This window comes from Tenrec ecaudatus, chromosome 18, assembly GCF_050624435.1.
Source record: "Tenrec ecaudatus isolate mTenEca1 chromosome 18, mTenEca1.hap1, whole genome shotgun sequence".
Classification (NCBI taxonomy): domain Eukaryota; kingdom Metazoa; phylum Chordata; class Mammalia; order Afrosoricida; family Tenrecidae; genus Tenrec; species Tenrec ecaudatus.
In genome coordinates this window covers 18,771,951-18,798,513 of record NC_134547.1, presented here as the reverse complement: position 1 = coordinate 18,798,513, position 26,563 = coordinate 18,771,951, and the positions used below count along the sequence as shown (strand labels likewise).

The window sequence follows — 26,563 nt, the reverse complement described above, 5'->3', positions numbered from 1 at the left end:
AATTCCCTCTTTACAGATAAACAAACCGAGGCAAGCCAGAGTGGACCGCAGTCACACAGCACCCCGGTCACGTGTACCCGCAGGGGAGAGGGAAACTAGCTTTTGTCTTCTCCCCGAAGACCCGGGCCCTGCCCGGGGAACATCCAGTGGGTTGAGAAAGGGCCATATTGATCTCCAATGTTTTTCTTTCTTAGTTTCAAAATGAGGTGTGGGCTGAGTGGGGGAGCCCAGGAGCTGTACCGGATGTCACCCACTTCCTTAAGTTCACAATCTAGTAGTGCCCTAGGGGGAAGAAGACGAGGCTCTCCACACCCCTAAAGCGTGGCAGTCTGGAACTCTGTGCTATAGGGTTGCTAGGAGTCGCAGGGCTTTGGTTCGGCTTTGAGGGCTCGAGAGGAACCCCTTGGTGACTCAGATGGTTAAGCACTCCCCTACAATTGGGGGGTTGGTGTCTGGAAGCCACCCAGAGGTGCCTTGCAAGAAAGGCCTGGTGACACGCTTCTGAAAAGACTCGTCCGGAAAGCCTGATGCGGGCCAGTTCTTGTCTACACTCCTGGGGTTGCCCTGCATAGGAATGGCTGTGACTCTGGAGGGAGCTGCTGGCACACAAAGGCTGCAAAACAGACAGACACCCCCACCCCCAAACTCAGCATCTTCTCTTAAGACCCAAAGCGTTGATTTAACCCCTGAGCCTGAGGTTTAGGCTGGGCCCAGCTGGGCAGTTCTGTTTCTTCCAAGCTCGCTCAGATCTGGGGAGTCGCGTGGGGACTGTGGGCTGCCCCACTGGCCTTGGCGGGAATGGCTGGGTCTTGGGCTCGGGCGCACCCAGGCAAGGGTCTCTCCTGGCCATAGTTGAGTCCGAGCAGCAACGTGCGAAGCCTCCTGAGTCTCAGCCTAAGGCGGAGCACACCGTCATGCTTATGAGTCTAGGACATGTCCCCACCACTCCTGCGCCCTCTCCAACTTCCCTGTAAAAATGAACTTGACAATGACCTGTACTTGGGAACTTAGATTTGTGGGGATTGAGATAAAAGGAAGTCCTTAGTGCAGTGCAGGTGTTATGTCCACCAAAGTTCATTCTCGCGATGACTGCACTGGCGAGGCCTAGTGACATCACTGTGTAATGATAATACCAGTGACCCTCTGCGCGAACAGGGCAGGGTGACTCTCCCTACAACGCACACTCACTGCCATTGAGTCCATTCGGACCCGTAGTGACCCTCTAGGACAGTGGTTCTCAACGTGTGGGTCGAGACCCCTTTGGGGGTCGAATGATCCTTACACAGGGGTCATCACCTAAGACCACCGGAAAACATGGTCTTAGGAACCGAGACACTGCTCCTCTACCCTCCACCAGGCAGGTCCGTCACATGCAGATACGCCCACATACAAGTGCATCCCGCCAACCCCATCACATGCACCCACTACAAATACAGGTGTATGTGACAGGGTTGGCGCCGTCATGGACTTATGCGGACCAGTCACACATGCAGCAAAATGACAGTGATGAAGTAGCAACGAAAATAATTTTATGGTTGGGGGTCACCACACATGAGGAACCGTATGAAAGGGTCACGGCATCAGGAAGGTGGAGAACCACTGCTATCGGGCAAGGCAGAACTGCCCCTGTGCATTTCCGAGCTTGTAACGCTACATAAATAGCAAGCCGTATCTTTCGGCCAAGGAACTGCTTGCTGGTGGTTTTGAACTGCTAACCTTTCGGTTAGCAAACCCAGTTGGTAACCACAATGCCATCCTAACTCTTAGGTCCTTTTTAAAGGCAGGGAAACCAACGCTCAGAAAGACAAAGTCAAGCGGAGGGCCTCTGAGCTAACGGGCTTCTCTCCCCTAGGCCGAACCTTCCTCGATGGCGCAGGTACCAGGGGAAGTGGACAACATGGAGGACCTGCCCGCCCCCAACAACAACAACCCCTCGGCCCGCTGGGAGAGCCCGGATCGGGGCTGGGAGCGGGAGCAGCCTGCTGCTGCAGCAACTGCGGCCGCCTCGCTCTTTGAGTGCTCTCGGATCAAGGCCTTGGCAGGTACCCGGGAGGCGAGGGCTGGACAGGGAGTCGGGAGACAAGAGTAAACAGGGTGGGGGGGGGTCTTCTGGGATGACGCCTGTGTCCCTTAGTGCCACAGAAATTTGGTGGCCTGGAGGGTGGGCATAGACGTTGCATCTCTAATCCCGCCTTGCCCAAAAGTACCTTCTGCGCTGTCGGGACTCAGGAGCTGTGGTGTCTGATGTGGTAAGCGCTAAGCACATGTGGCGGGTGAGCCTTTGAAATGTGGTCAGTGCATCTGAGGTTTCAGACCATTCCTTTGATTTCATTTGGGCTCATTTACATTTAAATGGACTCCCAAGTCTTGTGGCTGCTATATTGGGCAGTGCAGCCTTGACCAAACTAAACTCACTGCCATCGAGTCAGTGCTGACTCGTAGTGACCTCCTGTGTGTTTCCGAGACGGTAGCTGTTGATGGGAGCAGAAAGCCCAGTCCTTCTCCCTCGGAGCTGCTGGTGGTTCCGAACGGCCAACCATGTGGATCGCAGCCCAATATGTAACCACTGCACCACCAGGGGTCTTAAGAAATATAATCTCCGATGTGAGACTTCATATGTATTAAAATCCACTGCCATCCTGCCAATTCTGGCTCTCAGGCCAATGGTTTTTTAACAGTATAGAGAGGGGAGGGGAGGGGAGAGAATGACAAGGGGCTGGGGTTAGTCCTGTGCAGGGCTGAGGTCTCGCTGCCCCCCGACCCCCCAGTAGTTGTAGACCTTGGTGCTTATGCTTCTTGTTGGTTGTAGCCTTTGGAATTCAACTGAATGTCAGTGGAAATGATCAGGTCAATCCACGTCCCTCCTTTCCCCCGGATTATTTTTCAGACAAGACAAGTTCCAGCAGTTAGTTAGGACTCATTCTTTTTTTGGTAATAATTTTATTGGGGGCTCATACAACTCATATCACACTCCATACATATATCCATTGTGTCAAGCACATTTGTTGCCCTCATTCTTAAAACATTTGCTTTCTCTTGAGCCCTTGGTACCAGCTCCTCAAGGACTCATTCTTACCCTGGGGGCCCTCTACGGACTTTCTGAGGCTGCAGATTTTTGCAGAAACTAGACAGCCTCACTTTTCTCCCGAAGAGCTGCTGGTGGGTTTGAACCGCAACCTGGCGGTTGGTGGGCAGTCCAATAAGCATTCCCACCGATGCCACCCAGCCTCCTAAATGAAAAACATTTTGAACGTAGGACCTCGGACCATTCTGCTCCGACAGTCTTCGGACCCGAGACTTTGAGAAACGGAGACCCTCGGAACACATAGATGTGTACGATCATCCACAAAACACAGATTCTACAAACTCCTTTTAATGTGCTTGAACTGCCGAATTGCGTGATGTGAATTATATGCCAATAAACCTTGTATTTCTATGTGAGCATATAAAAATTATGTGTTCCAAAGGGGGGAGAGAGAGAGAGAGAGAGAGAGAGAGAGAGAGAGAGAGAGAGAGAGAGAGAGAGAAAGGAAACACATAAACCATCCAACCCATTCCCATTGAGGGAGTCTCACTCACAGTAATCCTGTAACCCAGAGGAGGATTTCTGCATAGGGTTTGCCAGGCTGGAATGTGTATGGAAGCCGGCTCCCACATCTTCCTCCCGTGGAGCAGCTGGCGGGTTCGAACTACTGACCTTTTGGTTTGACGGCCGAGGACTGGGCCACCAGGGCTCCTTATGAAAATCGTCGTACCATGGGGCTGATGCTGACTCAGTGGGTTGCTGAGGCTGAAATCTAGGGGAGCAGACAGCCTTACCTGTTCTTCTGAGGAGCTGCTGGTGAATGAGAGCCACCGACCTTGTGGTCCACCCTGCAGTGTTGACCCAACAGCACCACCTCCGGTGTTTCTGAGAAACTGTACTCTTTGGCCGTTCCCATCTTTAGTCCTCAGAAACCTCAACTCTAATCTACAGAGATCCTCACGGATGCCCTTCGCTCCCACGCAGTCTGAAGCCTTGGTGATGACCACATGCCCAGCCGAATGCAACACGACACACAACACACACGCAACAAGCTCCTTCCAGGCAGTCTCATATTTTTTGTTATACATTATTTTCATTAGCAAACGATCACATGACAATGGATCATGTAGAGAAGAGCATTAAGAGAAGGAATTATAGTGAGGATTTTTTCTCCTCTAGTTCTTTTAATATTTGTTGCTTTTTCATTTGTTTGTTTTATTCATTTTATTGGGGCTCATACAACTCTTATCACAATCCATTGTGTAAAGCACATTTGTACATTCATTGCCCTCATCATTCTCAAAACATTTGCTCTCCACTTAAGCCCCTGGCATCAGCTCCTCATTTTTTCCCCCTCCCTCCCCGCTCCCCCCTCCCTCATGAACCCTTGATAATTTATAAATTATTATTTTGTCTTACATCTCTCTTCATCCACTTTTCTGTTGTCTGTCCCCCAGGGAGGAGGTCACATGTAGATCCTTATAATCGGTTCCCTCTTTCCAACCGACTCACCCTCTACCCTCCCAGTATTGCCCCTCACACCCCTGGTCCTTAAGGGATCATCTGTCCTGGATTCCCTGTGTTTCCAGTTCCTATCTGTACCAGTGTGCATCCTCGGCTAGACTCCTCCCTGAAACCCTTCTGTAAGGGGATGTCCAGTGGCCTACAAATGGGCTTTGGTTCTCCACTCCGCACTCCTCCTCTCGTTCACTATGATATGATTTTTTTGTTCTGATGATGCCTGATACCTGATCCCTTCGACACCTCGTGATCACACAGTCTGGTGTGCATCTTCCATGTGGGCTTTGTTACTTCTGAACTAGATGGCCACTTGTTTACCTTTAAGACCCCAGACGCTATATCTTTTGATGGTTGGGCACCATCAGCTTTCTTCACCACATTTGCTTATTCATCCGCTTTGTCTTCAGCGGTTGGTTGTGTCGAGAAGGTGCGCATCATAGAATGCCAGTTTAATAGAAGAAAGTATTCTTCATTGAGGGAGTACTTGAGTGGAGGCTCAATGTTCATCTGCTACCTTAGTACTAAACCTATAAATATATGCACATAGATCTATTTCCTCATCCTCATATAAATATATTAACACATGTACATGCCTTTGTTTAGATCTCTACAAATGCCCTTTGCCTTCTAGCTCTTTCCTCTATTTCCTTTGATTTTCCTCTTGTCCCACTATCATGCTCAGTATTCATTTGAGTTTCAGTAATTCCTCTTGGTTACACTGCCCTTGATCAAACCCTACCAGGCCTCCTATACCCTCCTTGCCATCAGTTTTGGATCACTTGTTGTTCCCTTGCCCCTGGGTTTGTTAACATCACTACCTTTCCCCCCACCTCCCCTTCTCCCATGTCCCCCGAACTGTAGGCCCCGTTGTTTTTTCCTCCAGATTGTTCATGCAGCCTATCTTATTTAGACAAACCTGTGGAGATAATAACATGCACAACAACAAGACAGAGCAAAACCAAGCAACAGTATACAACAAAACAACAGCAACAAATCAATGACAAAAAAACCCAAAACATAACAAGAAAGAAAAGCTTGTAGTTAGTTCTAGGATTGTTTGTTGGCCTTTAGGAGTGTTTTCCAGTCCAGTCTGTTGGGGCACCACACCCTGGCACCGAAGTCCACCTTCACATTCCCTGGGGACCTTGCCACTCCATTCCCTTGCTGTTCTGTTGCACCTCCTTAGTGTTTTGCCTCGGTGTGACGGGATCAGATCGGGCGCAATTCCCACACTGTGTCTCCGGTGTTGTCCCCTGTAGGGTGATGGGTCAGTGAGGGGCGTCATGTCTCATAGTGGGGCCAGCCATGTGGTCTTCTCTGGACTGGCTGTTCTAATTGGGAACATCATCCTCAAGGCCTGGAGGGCCAGGATGTGCTCCACTCTCTCCTCCTCCCCCTTCATCTGCTCCCGTGTGCTCCAATCAGACATGTCCCTCTCCCGGAGCTGTAGATTCATGCTGTCTTTTGAAATAAATTATTCTGCGGGCAGGGACAGGAGTCCACATAGTTGGAATTGAGGCCGGCCCCTCAGACCTCTCCACTGGTTCCCTACTCCACGCCGGCATGTTGCATTCACATCTTGGAGCACTGGGTTGAAGTCTGGTCCCTCTTTCCCTGGAGATATAAACAATGCCCTCCCCTTGGGTGGGTTAGTGCCCTGTGCCCCCGCTACCCATTTCTTTTTTATTATTTCTTTTTCCTTTCCCCCCTCATTTTTAGTTGTCTACCATGTGTATCCCTGTGTTTGGTCTGGCACAGTCATACATTTTTAAACTTAATTTCCCCCAAACTTTCCCTGCCCACCACCACAGAGGGATCTCTTTTAAAAAAATATATTTTACTGGGGGCTCTTACAGCTCTTTATCACAACACATACACACATCTGTTGTGTCAAGCACATTTGTACATCTGTTGCCATCATCATTTTCAAAACATTCTCTTTCTACTTGAGCCCTTGGTATCAGTTCCTCCTTTTCACGAACCCTTGATAATTTATAGTTATTTTTTCATGTCTTACATTGACTGATGTCTCCCTTCACTCACTTTTCTGTTGTCTGTCCCCCTGGGAGTGGGGGGCATATGTTGATAATTGTGACCGGTTCCCCCTTGTTCCCCCTTCCCCTTCCCTTACTACCTTCCCAGTATCGCTACTCCCCTTATTGGTCATGAGGGTTTATCTGTTCTGGATCCCTGTGTTGCAGGCTCTTATCTGTACCAGTGTCCATGCTCTGGTCTAGCCAGATTTGTAAGGTAGAATTGAGGTTATCATAGTGGGGGTGGGGGGGAAGCATTAAAGAACCAGAGGAAGGTTGTGTGTTTCGTCGGTGATACACTACACCCTGACTGGCTTGTCTCTTCCTTGTGACCCCTCTGAGAGGGGATGTCCAATTAACTATGGATGGCCTGTGAGTTTCCACTCTGCCCTCCCCCTCATTCACATCGATATGATTTTTTTGTTTTGTTTTGTGTCTTTGTTGCCTGATACCTGATCCCATTGACACCTCATGATCACACAGGCTGGAGTGCTTCTTCCATATGGGCTTTGTTACTTCTCAGCTAGTTGGCCACTTATTTATTGTTAAGCCTTTAAGACCCCAGATGCTTTATCTTTTGATAACTGGGCACCATCAGCTTTCTTCACATTTGCTTATGCGCCTGTTTTGTCTTCAGTGATCCTGTCAGGGAAGGTGAGCATCATAGAATGACAGGTTATTAAAACAAAGTGTTCTTGAGTTGAGGGAGTACTTGAATGGAGGCCCAATGTCCATCTGCTACCGTAATACTTTATAAATAAATATATGTACATAGCTCTATTCCCCTGTCATTGTATGTAAATGTATTCACATATATTACATGCCTGTATTTAGACCTCTATCAATGTCCTGTGCCTCCCAGTTCTTTCCTCTATTTCCTTTTACTTTCCTCTTGTCCCACTATCATGTTCGGCCTTCATTTGGGTTTTGGGAATTCCTCTTGGTTACATTGCCCTTGATTGAGCCCCCAAGCATCCCATACCCTCCCCACCATCAATTTTAGATCACTTGTTCTTCCCTTGTCCCTGGGTTTGTTGGTATGCCCCTCCTTTCCCCATCTCTCCCTCTCCCGTGTCACTCCGGAACCATTGGTCCCATTGTTCACTCCTCCAGATTGTTCATCCCACCTATCGTGTCCAGACAGACATACACAGACAATAATACACGCAAAAGCAAAGCAAAGCAAAACTTAACAAAAATTAATAAATAAAACGGCAACAGCAAACACAGAGAAGCCCTCCAACAGTTCCAGACTGTCCGTGACCTTCATGAGTGTTTTTCAGTACAGTCTGCTGGGAGGCCACGCCCCGGCTCCAAAGTCCACCTTTGGCATTGCTTTGCTTCCTCTGCTGCTCCGCGCAGCTCGTCCTTAGTGTTTCACACCTGTGCGGTGGGATCGGATTGGGCACATCAACCGCACCGTACCCCCAGTGCGGCCCCCCATAGCGCTGTGTGTCTGTGAGGGATGTTGTGTCTGGTGGTGGGTCCAGCCCTAGCTGGACTATTGCCCTCAGGGCTTGGTGGGCCGGGATGGGTTCCACTCTCTCTCCTGCCTTCTTCGTTTGCTCCTGCTCAGAGGCAGCCCTCTTCCTGAGCTGCAGCTTCAGTGCTGAACTCTGCAGTGGGGGTACCCACGTAGTGGGGATTGGGGGCCGGCCCTACATGCCTCTCGACTGGATCCCTCCTTCATGCCTGGATGTTGCGTTCATGTCTTGGGGCACTTGGGTGGAGTTGGGTCCATTTCTCTCTCTCCCGTGGAGATATAAACAATATCCTCCCTTTGGGTGGGTTAGTGCCCGGTGCCCCCGCTACTCCTGTCTCTTTTTGTTATTCTTGTGTCCTCCTGTTTAGTTGGCTGCCAAAGGTATCCCTAGGTTTCTCCCCAAAACTTTTCACGGTGGATTTTTTGCGAATCTGATGTTGTATCAGATCATTGATTTTTTTTTTTTTACATTCAACAACTGACTGTATCAAACCTCCCAATGTCTTAGTCTGCCTCCTGCCCCACCCCCTCGGTCTCATTTTTGTTGCGTCTTATCTCCCCCTTCACCGTGGCTGCAGGGAAGCTCGTGTGGTGTAGTGGTTATGAGTGGGGCTGCTAACTGAAAGGTCGGAGTCTGGGAAACCAGCCCCCACAACTCATCACGGGTTTGGTAGGCGCAATTGTACAGTTAAGATATAGTAAAGTCATCGAGAGATGGGAGAAATAGAGTAAAATGCAGAAATCAGACACATTTCATGGTAGCATACTCTCCTCCTGGACGGCCATGATCTCAACAGCCAGGTCCACGCACAGCGAGGCCTGAGAGGGCAGAGAGTCTCCCTTTATTTCTGCCCAAGGTCCACATATACTTAGGGGGCGTGATTACAGGTAACTGTCACAGTAAGGGGCTGTACAATGGGCATAAGTGTAACAGGAAGGGGTTGAGCTAGCGGTGTACATGTAATAAGAAGGGGAGGGACTAAGGGTATACACATGACAAGATGGGCGGACCCTAGGTTCATGATGGTGGCCTAACCTTGGTCAACTTAAAAAATTTTTTTTCTATTATTTATTTTAAATCATTTTATTGGGGGCTCATACAATTCTTATCACAATCCATCCATCCATTGTGTCAAGCACATTTGTACATTTGTTGCCATCATCATTCTCGAAACATTTGCTTTCTACTTGAGCCCTTAATATCTGCTGCTCATTTCCCCCCTCCCCATTCCCACTTGCTCATGCACCTTTCATAATTCATAAATTATTATTATTTTGTCATATGTTACACTGTCCGATGTCTCCACCCGCCTTCTTCTCTGCTGTCCATCCCCCAGGGAGGAGCTATACATAGATTTTTGTAATCAGTTCCCCCTTTCTACCCTACATTCTCTCCAGCCTCCAGGCATCGCCACTCTCACCACTGGTCCTGGAGGAGTCATCTGTCCTGGATTCCCTGTTTCCAGTTCTTATCTGTACCAGTGCACATCCTCTGGTCTAGCCAGATTTGTAAATAGAATTGGGATCATGATAGTGGGGGAGAGGAACCTTGGTCCCCCTTGAGTGGACTTGACCTCTCTGGGCTCTCCTACAAGGAAATAGTCTACTACTATCTGTCAGGGGAAGCCAGCTCCTAACGCATCATTACGGGTCCGGTAGGCGCAATTGTACAGTGATAATAAGTAAAGATCATAGTAAAGTTATAGAGAGCATGAGAGATAGAAGTGAAGTATTGAAGTAAATGGGAGTCAGACACGTTTCATAGTAGCATGCTCACCCTAGCCCCGCATGATGGTCCACGTGGAGGGAGAGATTTTAATGCTAGCCCAGGCCTTTTATCTTCTCTGAGAACATGCAAGCCCCCTAATTACAGGTGAGGACATACGTCACAGGAAGGGGTTGTGCTATAGGTAATACAGTAATGAGAGGGGGTGGTCTAGGGACATACATGCAATAGGAAGAAGAGGGTTTGGGGGTATACATGTGACAAGATGGGTGGATCCTAGATTCAAGATGGCCGCCTAACCTTGGTCATCCTTGGGCAGGTTTGACCTCTCTGGGGTCTCCTACAAGGAAACAGACAACTACTATCCTTATCAGAAGGGAGTGGGCCCTACTTGTTGTGGGATAAACAGTGGTGCCTGCTTGCTCTAGATGGTTGGTAGCTCTCAGGGGGACTAACCCCTGACCTACTTCTGATGACCTCCAAGTATAGTCATTCCCAAGCAGCTGTCTGGCATATATTTGGGGGAAACAGCTTGGGAGAAATCCTTCTGTATCCCACAACTATCCTTATCAGTAGGGAGTGGGCCCTACTTAGGATGGGGCAGACTAAACAGTCTGATTGATCTAGATGATTGATAACCCTTAGGGAGAATAACCTCTGACCTACTTCTTTTGACCTCCAAGTATATAAACATTCTATCGCTTCTCGGCCTTTTGGCTAAGATCAAGTGTAGTGTATAATCAATCATTCACTATGTGTAGCAAACAGCTAGGCTTGGCACATATTGGGGAGACAACTTGAGAGAAATCTTTCCATTTCCCACAGGTCCGAAGTTCAAAACCACCAGCCACTTCTCATGAGAAAGACAGGGCTTTCTACTCCTGTAAAGAGTTACAGTCAGTCTCAGCAACTCACAGGCGGCAGTCCTACCCTGTCCTGTAGGGTCACTGTGAGCTGGTGTCAACCTGAAGGCAGTGAGTTTGTTTTCTTGTCACTAAAGTTAAGAACTCTCTACTTTCTTGCTCGCTGTTTCCCAAAGTGGGCGACAGCACCCCCTGGGAGTGCTGGAACCACACGGGAGCGGGTGGAACTGCAAAAGCAGATGCCTCCGCTTTATGCGGGGTTCTGGGCTATGGTACAAATGTTTTCGGTGGCCAGTGTTTTAACGGCCAGTGGGTAGTATTTTTTTTCTGCAAAGGGGGTGGCAGGCTAAGGTGTGGGAAGCTATGCTCTAGCTTATTGCTTCCATGCCCCTCTCCCTCCTTCCCGCCCCTGATGACCTTTCACGTCTGTTTCTGTGAGCAGGGAAACATCTTTTCTTCCGTTTTAAAAAAGTAAGGCTTTGCCCTTTTGTACTGGATTAACTTCACTCGGAAGAATGTCCTCCAAGTCTGACCATGCCTTGAGGTGTTTCACAGTTTCTTCCTGATTTTTAGCACACCATTGGCAGGAGACCTGGTGGCTTTGCAGTTACACATTGGGCTGCTAACCACAAGGCCGACAGTTCAAACCCGCCTGATGTGTAGCAAGCAGCTAGGTTTGGGCATATATTTTGGGGAGACAGCTTTTCTGTTTCCCACAGGTCCGAAGTTCAAAACCACCAGCCACTTCTCATGAGAAAGACTTGGCTTTCGACTCCTGGAAAGGGTCATAGTCTCAGAAACCCACAGGGGCAGTTCTACTCTGTCCTGCGGGGTTATCATGAGTCACCAGGGACTCGCAGGTCTGGTTTTTGAGCATCCCATTGTGTGATTGTGCTGGAATTCTTCCACCGATGGGCCTTTCGGCTGTCCTCATCTTCTGCCCTACTGCGAGGAGCCTGGGGGTGCTGCTGGCCTGTTGGTGCTAAGCATCATGCACTTTAGAAGCTCAGATGAGAGAGAGAGAGAGACTGATAACTTGGACCTGCGTTGCCTGGGACTGCCCAGGTCTCCTCAGATTTAAAGCAGGGGCAGGCGGAGATGGAGTGAGTCTCATGGACATTTCCAACCTGCCAACCACTGATTCCTTGACTCAGAATCAGTGCTGTGGGCCTCAAAAGACGCCGCAGGCGTAGACAGACCGGACTGGTTGGTCGCTCAGCTTTGATGTCTTAAGACGGTAGAGCACCCTGCCAGATGTGAAATGCAGCCCCCAGACAGGCCACTGGCCATGTGCACAGCACAGCAAGACGCAATGGGCCCCACTCCAGTATCAAACACCCCCCCCCCCGCCCCCGACGGCTGTGCTCTCACTTCTAGGAACTAGGCAAGTGTAGGAAAGTGGACGGTTATCTGTGGTTACTAGGAGTGCCGATAGTGTAGTGGGTTACGTGTTGGGCTGCAATCCTGAGGGTTAGCAGTTCAAAACTACCAGCCAACCCGAAGGAGAAAGATGAGACTCTCTATTCCTCGTCGTGGAAACCCACAGGGCCAGTTCTTCCCTGTCCTAGAGAGTCCCGGCAGTGTGTTTGGGTTTTTTTCTTTTCCCACACCATCAGCCTTACATCATTTATTGTTAAACTTGATTAGGAAGCAAAAAACCAAGGAATAAACCAGATTATTTGCCAATAGAAGTTCAAGTCATCAGATGGGGACAAAATTTGAGCCTGGGAAAATGCGGCCATGCATGCTGCCCTTCAGGGGGCTCCTTACAGCCCCAGCCTGGTTCTTCTCCAATGTCTTCTCTTGGAGTTGTACCTGATTTTATTACCGGTTTTCATTCGAATCCATTGGGGAATGGGCCGATTCTGCTTCTGTTTCTTGGCCAGGAAACTCTTGATCCTGAAAGTCTTATGAGACGACATGGTGAAGTCGGAGCACCACCGCACTCGGGGTGGCAGAGAAACGGAGAGAGGGTGTTTGGGTTTTTGAGGCAGTTCAGAAAGGTATCTTTTGCCTAAGGGCCGTGGTTGAGTTGGTCTTGGTGGTGGTGGGAGGCTTAGGAAAAGGTTGTGAAGTACTGGAGAACTAGAGGAAAGTTGTAAGTTTCATCGGTGCTACACTGCACCCTGACTGGCTCGTCTCCTCCCTGTGACTCTTCTGTAAGGGGATGTCCAGTTGCCTACAGATGGACTTTGGGGTCTTTAATGCCCCCCCCCAACTATCATCATCCCATTTCTGCCTTACAAATCTGGCTAGACCAGAGGATGTACACTAGTACAGGTCGGAGCTGGAAACACAGGGAATCCAGGACAGATAAATCTCTCAGGACTAATAATGAGAGTAGAGATACCAGGAGGGGAAGGGGAAGGTAGGGGAGAAAGGGGGAACCAATCACAATAATCTATATATCATCCCTTCCTTGGGGGATGGACAACAGAAAAGTGGGTGAAGGGAGACATCGGGGTGTAAGACATGACAGAATAATAATAATTTATAAAATATCAAGGGTTCATGAGGAAGGGGGATGGGGGAGGGAGGGGAATAAATGAGGAACTGATACCAAGGGCTCAGTGGAAGGAAAATGTTTTGAGAACGACGATGGCAACAAATGTACACATGTGCTCGACACCATGGATGGACGGACGGATGGTGATAAGAGTTGTACACGCCCCCAATAAAATGATTTGGAAAAGAAAAAGAAAACAGGTCAGTGAGCCTGGTAGCCTCACTGGGACCTGGGAGAAGGCAGCAGTGCCGTGGAGCGGGACATGGGGACACTGTGCGTGGATGCTCTGCTTTGTGAGGCATGTCTTCCCCAGAGTTGAGGGGAACGGCCTAGGACAGGCCGGAGCACCTCACTGTCACATGTGCTCTGCGGGCGCCCAAATCCTGGATGTGGACGGTAGCCCTGTGGCTTTGAGCACTTTTCGACTCACGGGACTTTAACCAGCGGCGTGAAAACTTTCTCACCATAAACCTCAAGAACCTTAGTCCCTCAGAGTCTGATTAAAGCGTCATGATCAGAGGCTGGTAAAGCAGTAGACCTGGAGCCTCTTGGGACCCTAGAAGGTGAGAAAGATGGAGCCCAAGAATGGTAACATGTGGAGACTTAGAACCGTGAAATCAATTAAAAAAAAATTTTTTAAACGGTGGGAAATGATACATCCCACCAGGAGTCTGGTACCGCAAGAGTTAAGCACATGGCAGTTAGCAGGAAGGTTGCCGTCTCCACCCCCACAGCTGCTCCGGGAAGAAAATCCTGTGGGGCAGCTCTGCTCTGTCCAGTGGGGCCCCCGTGTGGCACCAGCCGCAGAACAGCACACTGCGCGCAGCATGAAGCGCTTCGGCCATTTCCAAGGCTGCAGGACCGTGGGAGGAAGTCGCTGCAGGATGTTCCAGAAAACTTTACTCAGGCTAGACAGAAACTTGGTTCCCATTCCACAGCTGCTCCCATGTCCCCCTCCCAGGAGGAGCCAGTGGCTTTATGTCTCTTATGTATTTGCCTCGTGGTAGTCTGGGAACTTTAGAGAAACAACCCCACAGAAACTCATGTGTTAGAGAGAGTTTTATATAAAGGTTAAGCGCGCATCAAGTAAACATCCCAACCCAGTGCTGCCCAAGCCCACAAGTCCAACGTTAACCCATTGATCCATATGTCCAACACCAATCCACAAAGTCCTCCTTCATCTCACAAAACACACGCAATGATGCCAAATGAAGCTGAGTCAGTGAATGTGTAAGCATCTCAGCGCTGGCAGGGGTCTCCACATGGCTGCTCCAGTACCCAGGGCTGCATCGGGGTAGGTCCATGTGGCTTCTCCTCGGGGATGTCTTGCAAGAAGCGAGCCTTGCCAGCTGAAGCAGGGAACTGGCTAAGGCAGCTGCACCCTGGTCCGACCATCAGAAAGCAAGAGACTCGAGAGGCGAGGCTCACCAAGCCATTTATCCCTCCGCCCTTCAATTAACCCCACATGCGTTTATTGGCCAGGTTGGCACAATAACCTAACTACCTCAGCCTCATCCAGCAGCTCCCATCCAGGTGGTGTGCCTCGTGGTGATTCATGGCAACCCCCCCCCCCTGCCCTCTGACCCATGGGCCAGACTAGAACTATTTCGATGTGCTTCCAAGAGTGGATTTTTACGGAACACGATTTCCAGGTACCCTCAAAGGAACCCGTCAGTAAGCAGGTGAGCCCTTCCCTGTTTGCCTCCCTTCCGTCATTGATTTAAGCACCCATTTGGGCTCCTGGGCACCCTCGAGGACAAGTTAGACCTGCCCCCTGGGGGTTTCTGAGGCTGTGGCTCTTGGTGGGAGTAGCAAGACCCTCATCTTCGTCTTCGAGGGGTCCTCTCTGGGTGCAGAAGCCCTGGAGGCGTGGTGAGAACACGCGGGCGGTCATCACCAGCAGCTGCCCCTCGGCAGAGAGGCGGCCTTCCCACTCCAGCAAAGAGCTGCAGTCTCGGAAACCCACGGGGCAGGTCCACCCTGTCCTGGAGGGTCGCCCCGACTCTGTGGCAGTGAGGGGTTTTGCTTCAGGCGTGGGTGTCTGCTGGCTGATTTCACGTCGCCCCGTCTTTTCAAGGCTCGTCCACACTGTGGCAGATGACAGGACCGCGTTCTCTTTCCTGGTGAATCATAGTCCACTGTGAGGAAATGGCCTCTGATTGGGAATCTCGCTTTCAGTTCTTTCCATCATGGGCGTGGCACATTTTTAAAAAAGGCTTTTTGTTGTGAATGAGGTGTGGGTGTGGGGGGTGTTTGCATTTCAGAAGATCATGTTTTGTATTCAACCATGTAAACAACTTATCAAGTCTCCCAATAGCTTACCTGGTACACGTTTCTATGGCTTTGTGGACCTTGAAAAGAAGACAATCTTCTCGTACCCCCACTTTTTTCTTCTCCCTTTTACCTGTCACCCAACTTAACACCTGTCTAACCCTCGAGCCCATTCCCCCTACTCCACCTCCATCCCCAGTTCTGGTGCCAAGACTGCTTCTTTTGGTATATGTGTTAGTCCGGGTAGACTAAAGAAACAAATCCATGGAAACCCATATGTGTATGAGAGAGAGTTTACAATAAAGGGTAATTGTACATGAAGAAAGCACCCAGATCAAGTCCATACGTCTGATATTAGCCTGTCTGTCCGATACCAATCTATAAAGGCCTCTTCAGATTCACGAAACACACACAGCACGACCAGAGACCAGTGGGCAGAAAGTCTTTGGATCCAGTGGCACTGTAAGCATCTCAGCGCCAGTCTCCTCGTGGCTTCTCCAGCACCCAGGGCTACATCAGAGTAGGTCCATGTGGCTTCTCCTCAGGGATGTTTTGCAGGAAGTGAGCCGACAGTCTCTCCAGCCTCCAAGGAGGAAATACCGGAATTCCCAGAATCCTCAGGAGAAGGCCATGCTCCCACAGGTCATTGGTTGTGACCCGAGATTGACAGACTAGACTCCACCCCTTCACTCTTAATCCTCTCAAGCCCCAAATGGACACCAGCTTATGGAGCTACCACAGTATGGAAACCTGTCTCTTAACTTTTTTTACAACAATACGTTCATACAGTTTGGGTCCTTTGTGATTGATGAACCGTGGCCCGCACAAAGTCTTCCAAATCCACCCCCGCCATGCGGTGTTTCCCAGCCCCATCACAATTGCGGGGCGGTGCATCGTGTCCATTGTGTGTGTGTGTACCGGGGACTGTTCCTCCGTTCTTCCACGGACGGACAGTGGTGCTGGAGAATACTGACAATCCAGGACCCGTTAAGAGCACAAATCCATCTTGGAAGAGGTACAATCAGAGAGCTCCTTAGAGGCAAGGATGGCAAGACTTGTCTCAGAGACGTCGGACATGCTGTCGGGAGAGACCAGGCCCTGCAGACACCATGCTTGGTCAAGGTGAAGGGCAGCGAAAGAGGAAGGCCCTTGAGGAGGTGGATGGACGCCGAGGCTACCACAAGGGGCCCCAGCCTCCAGCACGAGGACGGCGCAGGGCTGGGAGCGTCTCCTTCCGTGGTGCTTAAATAAGGTCGCGATGGGTCAGAACCGACCCGATGGCCCTGAAGGACCGCACCACCGCCGTGGTTTGTATGGCCATTTTCCCGCTGACGGGCATTTAGAATGTTTCCATCTTCTTCCTTTTGCAAGTGGCGCCGTGATGGACGCGGGTGTGCAGCGACCTGCTCGTGCGTCGCCGGTCTGCAGGGTGCGCCCTGCGGGAGGGATTGCGGGGTCACGGGGCAGTTCTGTTCTCCGTTCTTTGAGAGGGTGGCACGCCGCTTTACATGCTGGTTGTGCAGTTTTCTGGTCCCACCAGCGTTGTATGAGGCGCCCAAGCCAGCTACACCAGCGGTTCTCAACCTGTGGGTCGCGACCCCTTTGGGGGGGTTCCAACGACCCTTTCACAGGGGTCACCTAAGGCCATCTGGAAACACATCTTTCTGACTGGCTTAGGAACCTGGACACTGCTCCTCTATCTGTCTCCACATGCAGGTCCGCCCACCTACGCGTACCCAGCATGAAGACTTACCCATGCTACACCATGCTTCAGGACAAAATTTCATTGATTTGCCATTAGAAATAAAGATCTTGTTTAGCAAGTGCCATGAAATGAGAGGGGGCTGAGGCCTTGGCTCCTTAATGCCTAAAAGATGGGTCGAGGGGACAGGTGGGCTTACAAAAAAAAAATAAAGAACTTAAGCTCTCACAATAGATAATGACATTGTTTTAGTGATGAATCACAATGCTTTAATGATGTTCAATTTGTCACAATGAAAATACATCCTGCCTGTCAGCTACTGACATGACAATTCATCACAGTAGCAAAATGACAGTGATGAAGTAGCAAGGGAAATAATGGGATGGTTCGGGGGTTGCCACCACATGAGGACCTGTACGAAAGGGTCGCGGCGTGAGGAAGGTGGAGAGCCCCTGCTGTACACCCTCCCCAGAAGCAGTCATGTGCTGATGTTACTTTGACTTTGCTTTTGGTGCTGGTGTGAGGTGTGTCTCACTGCAGTGTGGCCGGGCATGACACCAGTGCTCAGTGAGCCTGGGCGAGCCTTCACGTGTTGACCTGGCTGTCTTCTTTGGCGAACTGCCTGTTCGTGTGCTCTGCCCATTTCTTGGATGGATTGTTGGTCTTTTTTGGGGGGAGGTGTTGGAGATTTCTGTAGATTCGAGAGACGAGTCCCAGGGGGGATAATCCAAAGCTGGTTGGTCTATTTCTCCTTCATGGGCAACTTGTGTTATTTCCAGCTGAAAATCCTCAAGTCAGACTCAGTTTCCACGGAATCTCAGAACATGACTCATTTGGCATTTTGAAGTCCAAAATTCTTCGATACTAAGATTTTTTTTTCCAATTTCGACACAGTCATAGAAATATTTATCAGACAAAAATCTCAGAATGTGAAGTTACTGTTTTTTTAAAAATATATTTTATTGAGAGCTCTGACAGCTCTTGTAATAATCAGTTACATCAGTTGTATCAAGCACATCTGTACGAATGTTGCCATCATCATTTTCCAGACTTGTATTTTCTGCTGAGCCCTTGGTGCCAGCTCTTCCCCCTCTTCCCCCCCCCCCCCAGACCCTCAAGTTATTGGTTCTTGAGCTGTCTTCTCTCTAGCATGACACACTCCTGAGGACAGTGTTTTCATCTCTCGAATCCGCCCCAAAGAATCCGCAGTGTTCATTTTATACTATGTCCAAAGAACACTCTCCAGGGACCTTAATGATGCCCTTATGAATATTCATTGAGTTCGGGAACAGGAGTGTAGCATGGATGGAATCAAGTTTCCCAGTAAAATACCTGCAGGATCGCCCTTGTGACACTTACAGACTGAGCAGTGCCTTGTCCTGTCAGCAAACACTCCCCGGTGCTACCTTCCTGGCCTTTTTTCTCACCAATGCAGTGTCCCATGTCCTTAAAACTTCTTCACAATAAGCCCCCGTGATCCCGCCGTGTCCTCTTGGGGGAACAAACATCGAAGAATTCCTTCTGGGATCCTAAAAGTCAGTCACCCTAGATACTGAGATTCTTAAAACTTTCTACCTCTTCGCTGCCGAGCAGGGTGTCCCACTTGATTGTCTCTGGCCCGGCAGATGATGTGGGTGAGGACCTTGACCGTGGACTTTGTTGGATCAGAGAACAACCCCTCGGTCTCCAGCCCCGGCTACAGGGGGCTGTGCACCCAGAGGGACGAGTTCTGATTTTCATTGGAAGTGTTCTAATTGAGACAGAAAAGGATCGGGATGTATCACAAAGCATGAGGCAGATGAATACCCAGTGTTCACTGATCTAGAGACTTCGAATCAGATACATGTACATTTACAGAATTACGGAACCTTAAAAATGCAAGGATGCTTAGCATTCTAGAAATTCTGATTTTATCCGCAACCAAGTCCCTGCTTGGTGCCTGGTCTTACTGAACAGGGTGGGAGACAGGAGGGTGACAGATCAGCCCTTGGTCTGCCTCTAAGGGCCTCCCGTTCCAGGGAAGAGTCAGACCCAATAGACAATCATGATCTACAGGGGTTAGGGAGGGGACAGGGATGGAAGGGGGAGACACAGGTAGAGGGGTTGAGCCAAGACCCTGAAGCATGTCTGACCCAGCGTGGGGCATTGGCCGAGAGCTCCAGAGAGGGGTGATGCCCACGCTGAGGTCTAAGGGAGGACGGGGAGTGAACCATGAGGGGAGAGAATGGAATATTCTAGGTTTGGGCAAAGACGGCAGCCTCACTGGAGTTGTGGTGTCTCCCTCAGCCCTGCCCCCTTCCCTCTGGACCTCCTCCTGTCTCAGCCCATGCTCATGATGAAATTTAACCATAGATAACATGGCAGAATATGTATAAATTAACATGTATTACAATGTTAACACTTACATGTTAATATGCACGAATGCACACACATATATATGTTCATACACACTAATATGTCTATTGATATGTTCATACACATTAATATGTCTATTTATATGTTCATGCACAATATGTCTGTTAATATGTTCGCACATATTAATGTGTCTGTTGATATGTTCATACATATTAATATGTTGATCCCCCCCCCCTCTGATGCATGTGGGACCTGATTTGATTTTCAACATTTTCTGTAATTTTGTTGTTTGTTCGTATTAGGGTCTATCTTAGAGGTGTTATGTCACTGGGCGTCACCCTCTTGAAGTGTGGGATCTGCTTTTCTGTGTTTCGGTCTATGACACACAGGAGTGGTGAACCTATAGAGACAGCAAGGAGACTACGGGTATCAGGAGTATGTGGGGGGTAGAGTGGTGGTGGTTGGAGGCAGGGTAAAGGGGGGACGATGTCAAGGAGTCCAGAAAGAACAAGAATGTTTGGAAACTGACTGTGGTAGCAACTGTACAAGTCCGCTTGATACGATTGAACTATGGAATGATATATGTATTAACTCCCAATTAGTATAAATGTTTAAACTAGGGGGGGGAACCTAATACATAGTAACATACACTAATAATCACAATAACATGATTGTAGGAACATTACCAACAAAAATTGTTTTGAAAAATCTTTCTAGAATCGATATTGCATTACATCATTAGTTATGACTTGATTAGTCCCTGAATGGAGGGCTTTGAAATTTTGTTGTCCTTTTTTCCTTTTAATTGATACTTCATTCTCAAAAAAAAAAAAAGTCCTTGGTGTGTGTCTGTCAGTACAAATGCCACAGCATTGTAGCCAGAACATCGGCAGCAGATTTGGCAAATGTCAGTGACTGTGGCAAACACCACCAGCAAGGAAAGCAGCCGCACATGCTCCTCACATGTGCGACGACACCACGTGACCCGAAGGGACCTCGTCATTGGGTAACCGTGGCAGCTCCAACTGGAGTACATCGGACATTCACAAAGTGAAATAACATGGAGCTTTAGCCATATCGGTGTATTGATACATGTAGGCTGGGTTTGTGTGTATTGAGGTTTTGCGTGTTTCATACACCTACACGATGGAATGTTGCGAGACCAATGACTTCTTCAAGGCAAACCTCCGTTTTCAACGACATGGGGGGGGTGAGTCTGCATGGGGACCTCATCTCCAAGTTCAATCTCACCAGTCAGGACAAGACCGTCAGTTGCTCGTATGCACATTCAGGTTGAAGCTAAAGAAAATGAACAGAAGTCCATACGAGCCAAACTAGAGCCCTGAGCACACCCCACCTCAAGATCTGAGTCACTGAAAGGAAGGTAATGGCAGTGGCAGACCAGACGAGTTGTGAGAAGACATCAAAGACATCTTGCGTGAAGAATGTGAAAGGCCATCAAAAAACTGAAAGAAAGAAAAGACCAAGATGGAGGTCAGAAGAGACCCTGAAATTTGCTCTTGAACTAACTAACGCAAACAGAATAACTAACGCAAACAGAATAACTAACGCAAACAGAGAGAAGGAATAAAGAAGGAAATTTCCAAGGGCAGCTCTAGATGATGAAGTATTGTCATTAAATGCACAAAGACATGGGATTTAAAAGCCAAAAGGGACGGACATGTTCAGCAATTTTCAAGCGGAAAGAACTGAAGACACATGTAAGCTTCGAGTTGCAATACTGAGGGATTCTATGGACAACATATTGGATGACACAGGAGGCATAAAAGGGAGATGGAAGGAATACACAGAGTCACTGTCGCAAAAAGAACCATTTCAAGAGGCAGTGTGCGGTCAAGAACCAATGGGAAGGAAGGAAGAAACTGAAGCTGCACGGTGCTGAAGGCATCGGTGAGAAACAAGGCTCCGGGAATTGATGCAATACCACTTGAAATGCTTTAACAAATGGGCGCAACTCTGAAAGCATTCACTTATCTGTGCCAAGAAATTTGGAAGACAGCTACCTGGCACGCTGACTGGAAGAGATCCATATTTATGCCCACTCCAGAGAAAGTTGACTCAACAGAATGCAGAGATTGTTGAGTTACATTCCCGTTACATACAAGTACAATTTTGCTGTAGATGATGTGACCATGGCAGAACATTGACAGGGAGTGGCCAGAAATTGAAGCAGCATTCAGAAGACGTGGAATGGAAGACATCAATCTCGATGTTTGCTTGTCAACACATCAACCCATCAATCCTGAAGGATCTTGGCTGAAAGCAGAGAAACTCAGAAAGGTGTTTACCTGTCCTTTATGGATGAAGCAAGTAAAGATTTATAACATAACTTCCTAAATGGTTAAGAGTAAACCAGCCCCTAACAATATCATGGGATCCGTAGGTGCAATTGTACATCGATAATATATAAAGATTATAGTGAGGTCATCGAAGTTAGGGAAGGTAAGGGAGAAGATAAAATAAAGGAGTTAGACACATTTCATAGTAGCATGCTCACCTTCAGGACGGCCATGATCTCAGTAGCCAGGTCAGTGCAGAGAGAGCGGGAGGAGAAGAGAGAGAATATATTTTTAACCAAGGCTTATATATCCTTAGGGGTGTGGAAGCCCCCTGATTACAGGCGACCACATACGTCACAGGAAGGGGTTGTGCCATAGGCAATACAGCAATGGAAGGGGGAAAATCTAGGGGTGTACAAGCAATAGGAAGGGGAGGGACTAGGGGTGCACATGTGGCAAGATGGGTGGACCCTAGATTCAAGATGGCAGCCTAACCTTGGTCCTCCTTGAGTTGGCTCAACTTTGTCTCTGGGCTCTCCTTTAAGGAAAAAAAAATCCACTATCCCTATCAGAAGGGAGTGGGCCCTACTGAGGATGCAGTCTGATTGCTCTAGATGGCTGGTAATCCTCAGGGAGAATAACCTCTAAGTAGCTTGCATTGACCTTCAAGTGTCCAGTCATTTACTGTGTGAGGCAAGCAGCATCCTAGGTCTGACATACATTTTGGGGAGACAACCTGGGAAAAAAAATCCCTTTGCACCCCACAGCTAAACTATTGATAACTTGGTGGCGAATGGGAATTTCAGAATACTTGGTTGTGCTCATGGAAAACTTACACATAAACCAAGAGAGAGGAGATGTGGCCTGGGTTGAAATCAGGAAAGGTGCGTCACGGTTGTATCCTCTCATCAGACTCATTCGTTTCTAGGCTAATCAACTCATCCGAGAAACTGGACTCTGAGAAGAACATGACATCAGGGTTAGAGGGAGGCTCACTAATGACGGGCAATATGTAGGTGAAGCCATGTTGCTTCCTGAAAGCAAAGAGGACTCGACGCGCTGACTGGTGGAGATCAAAAACTACAGCCTTCAGAATGGCCGACCCCTCAACCAAAAAAGCATAAAAATAATTCTCACAACTGGGCCAATAAGACCCAGAAAAGAGTGAAGTCGTCAAGGATTTCATTTTACTTGGATCCACCATCAGCAGCCAGGGGGGCAGCAGTCAAGAACTCAAAAAACATTGGGTGAGCCTTCTGCAAAGACGTCACGCTGAGGACCAGGGTGTGCCCGCACCAAGCCATGATATTTTGAACGGACTCCTGTCTCCACAAAAACTGGACCACGATTATGGAAGACTGGAGAACTGATCCCTCAGAATGATGGTGTTGGTGAAGAATAGTGGTTCTACCATCAATGGCCAGAAGAACGAACCCATTCATGGTGGAAGATGGAGAACCAGAATATGTTGTCTTGAGAAGTGAGGATGGTCAGACTTCGTCGCACATCCTCTGGACACGTGATCAGGAGGGACCCGTCCCTTGACAGGGGTCATAGCTGGTCAAGTAGAGGCTTATTGGAAAAGAGGAAGACGGGCCTTCAGTGAGATGGGTTGACCCAATGGCTAGAACCATGGGCTCAAATATCATCCTGAGGATTTTGAGGGTGGCCAGGGACCAGGGCGGTGTTTCCTTCTGTTGTCCCTTGAGTCAGAAGTGACTCATTGCCATCAACAACAAAGCTGAGCTTCAGGAAAACATTATTGTTGTTGTAATGAACTTCAGGAATATTTTACTTAGAAACAAAATGAAGCAAAAAAAAAAAAAAGAGGAGCTGATCCCAAGGGCTCAAGTAGAAAGCAAATGTTTTGAGAATGATGAGGGAAACAAATGTACAGATGGGCTTGACACAATGGATGGATGGATGGATTGTGATAAGAGCTGTACGAGCCCCTAAGGGAATCATAACGAACCTCGGCCAAAACAGAGACATTGTATCAATTCATTTTGCTGTCACCCCCTCTGATAATGTCTCTGGTCCGGGTAGCACTTACCTAGTAACGCTATTGGACCAAGACCTCCAACAACGGGCAAGGGCCGAAGTGAGGAGATCACAAGAGAAGATCATTTAAGAGAGTCAGTGGGAGAGCCAGACCCTGAAAGGCCACGTGGTCCGTGTTTGAGGGTACCGGGGGACAGTGGAAGGGGTGTATGCAGAGACGGTGTGTGACCAGAAGGGAATCAAGCCAGTTGTAGTCAGGAGATCCAGACTCCTGTGTCAGAGCAGAGCTGTGCTCCGGGTGGATTTCTGTGGCTGGTTTTTCTGAAGCCAAGTGCCAGCCCTTTCTCCCAAGGTGCCTCTGGGTAGACATGAGCAACTTTTTGGGTTAGCAACCCACTGGGTTAACTGTATGTACCATCCACCACAGATTCTAATGTGAATTAAACACACACACACACACACACAAAAGAGACACGTGAGTTTGGACACATGGTTTCCAAGCCAATTCAGACTCCTATGGACTCTTGCCGAGTAGAACTGCTCGGAAGAGTTTCTGAGACTATAATCAGTGGTTCCCAAAGTGATACTGCCCCCTGGGGGTGCTGGGAGGGTCCAGGAGGCTTCAAAAACATCTCTACCTACATTTTACCCTGCATTATGGGTAAGAGTACAGCTTTTTAAAAAATTGCCTGGGGGGCATTGAGTCATTTCCCACCCCCCCAAAAGTAGACAATGGACCAAATGAATTTGGGAACTTTGAGAACACAGCCTCGGCTTTCTCCCAGAGAGCAGCTGGTGGGTTTGAACCACTGCCTTTGTGGTTAGCAGCCTAATGAGTAATCCATGGAGCCAGCAGGGCTCCTGGCTGTGAATGAGGGACTCTTCAAATCTTGGGACCGCTGATTCAGAGAACAGGCGGCCTCAGAGGGCCTCTTGTTGACGTGTGACATCGTGTCATCTGACTTACAGTCACCCTACGTCGCAAGGTACAGCTGCCCCGTGGAGCTTCCTGGGCTGTAAATTTTTTTTAATTTCTTATTTGATGAGAGCAAATCACTGGGTCTTTTTCCCACAAGGCAGCTGGTGAGTTTGAACCGCTAACTTCTCAGTCAGCTGCTGAAGAGGTCAGCCTTGGGCCACAGGACCCTTCTCACCCAACTCACTGCCACCGAGAAGATGCCGACTCATAACGAATGACCCTGGAGGATGGGGTAGAACGGCCCCCTGTGGATTTCTGAAACTAACTCTTTACAGGAGTCGAAAGCCTGCACTTTCTTCCAAGGAGCGGCTGGTGGTTTCTAACGGCTGGCCTTGTGGTTAGCAGCCCAACACATAACTATTACGTCGCTACCAGGACTCCTACAGATACCGTTAGCCCACAGCAAGGCAGGGGCCCCTTTTGGGGAAAAAACAAAAAACAAACAATTCTCCTAGCCTTTCTATGCTTATGTATTTCACTGCCATGAAGCTAATTTTGACTCGTTAGGACAGAGCAGAACTGTCCCTTTGGGTTTCCGAGACTGCAACTCTATCCCGGAGCAGAAAGCGTCCTCTTTCTTCTGCATGGTGACTGGTGGGTTCGAACCGTTGATCTTGAGGTTAGCAGCCCAACACGCACCCCACGCCACCTGGTTGTAAGTAGACTTTTATATCAATGCACACCAACGCATAGCTCGGTGTAATTCTCTCAAGTTAGTTCCCAGACAGCTTGACAACTAAAGTCCACGCAGGCGACACAGACCCAGCCGCATGACCAGTAACACGCAGATGAACGGGGCTGCCAGGCTTCTGCGGCGCTGCTCCAAGGGCACACACCTGCCAGACGGGGACCCGCAGGGCCCACCTGGGTTTCCTGGGCCTCATCGGCTCTTTTCTACCAGTCAAAAAGATTGGCGCCCTTCCTTCTTTGTCAGGTTTTGCTGTCTGATGGAGGTGGCTCTTGCTCACTGCCACAGAGTCAGTTCTGATTCCTAGCGACCCTGTAGGGCAGGGTAGAACTGGCCCTATGGGAGTCTGAGACTGTCACTCTTCGGCCATTCGAAAACACCGGCCACTCTGAGGGGGAAAGGCTGAGCTTTCGACTCTGGGAAACAGTGACAGTCTCAGAAACCCACAGGGGTCGCTAGGAGTCGGCATTGACTCGAGGGCAGTGAGTTTGTTGTTTTGTTTTGAATTTCACAAGAGCAGAAAGCCTCATCTTTCTCCTGAGCAGAGTCTGGTGGTTTTGAAAAGCTGACCTTGCGGTTAGCAGTTCAACTCATACTCCAATATGTGCCCAGGGCTTCTTGTAGACTGCCCTAGTGCATTTTTTTAAGGACCCTCCCCCTCTTTGTCCAGTTTTCTCAGTATTTTACTTTTTTGTTGTTGTTCAAACCAAGGCAGGACTTTTGATCTCGGTCGTCCACAACATGCTTCCGTATGAAGATATTTTACAAACTTGCAAAAGCCAAGGGTGAAATGACAAGCGCCTACATAGCTACCTAGGTGCATCCCACACAAGCATTGACGCATTCACAGTTACCACGGTTTTTAAAAAGGAGAGTACCTGCGGAGACTGCCCCCCTGTCAGCTTGTCATGTGGCGGTGATGCTGGGAGAACGTTGTTACAGGTATTTGAAATACCAGTAGGGTCCCCCAGGGTGGACAGGTGTCAGCTTACTGTTGAGACTAGGAAGACATGCCTGGTGATGTACTTCTCAACATTAGCCAGCAGAAAGTCTGCAGATCTCGATAGGACAGCGTCGGCTAATTAGAAATCATGTTATAAAAAGATGAGT

At 48.9% G+C, this 26,563-nt stretch overlaps 1 protein-coding gene across 1 annotated transcript in view; it reads left to right on the top strand.

The window, feature by feature from the left end:
• The window catches only part of SPTBN4 (spectrin beta, non-erythrocytic 4), a 124,632-nt gene that overhangs the window by 3,757 nt on the left and 94,312 nt on the right, over positions 1-26,563 (top strand). The window contains exon 2 of the mRNA XM_075536271.1: positions 1,853-2,042. Within this exon, the coding sequence (XP_075392386.1) occupies positions 1,868-2,042 (175 nt within the window). The 5' untranslated portion in view covers positions 1,853-1,867. The remainder of the gene's footprint in view (positions 1-1,852; positions 2,043-26,563) is intronic.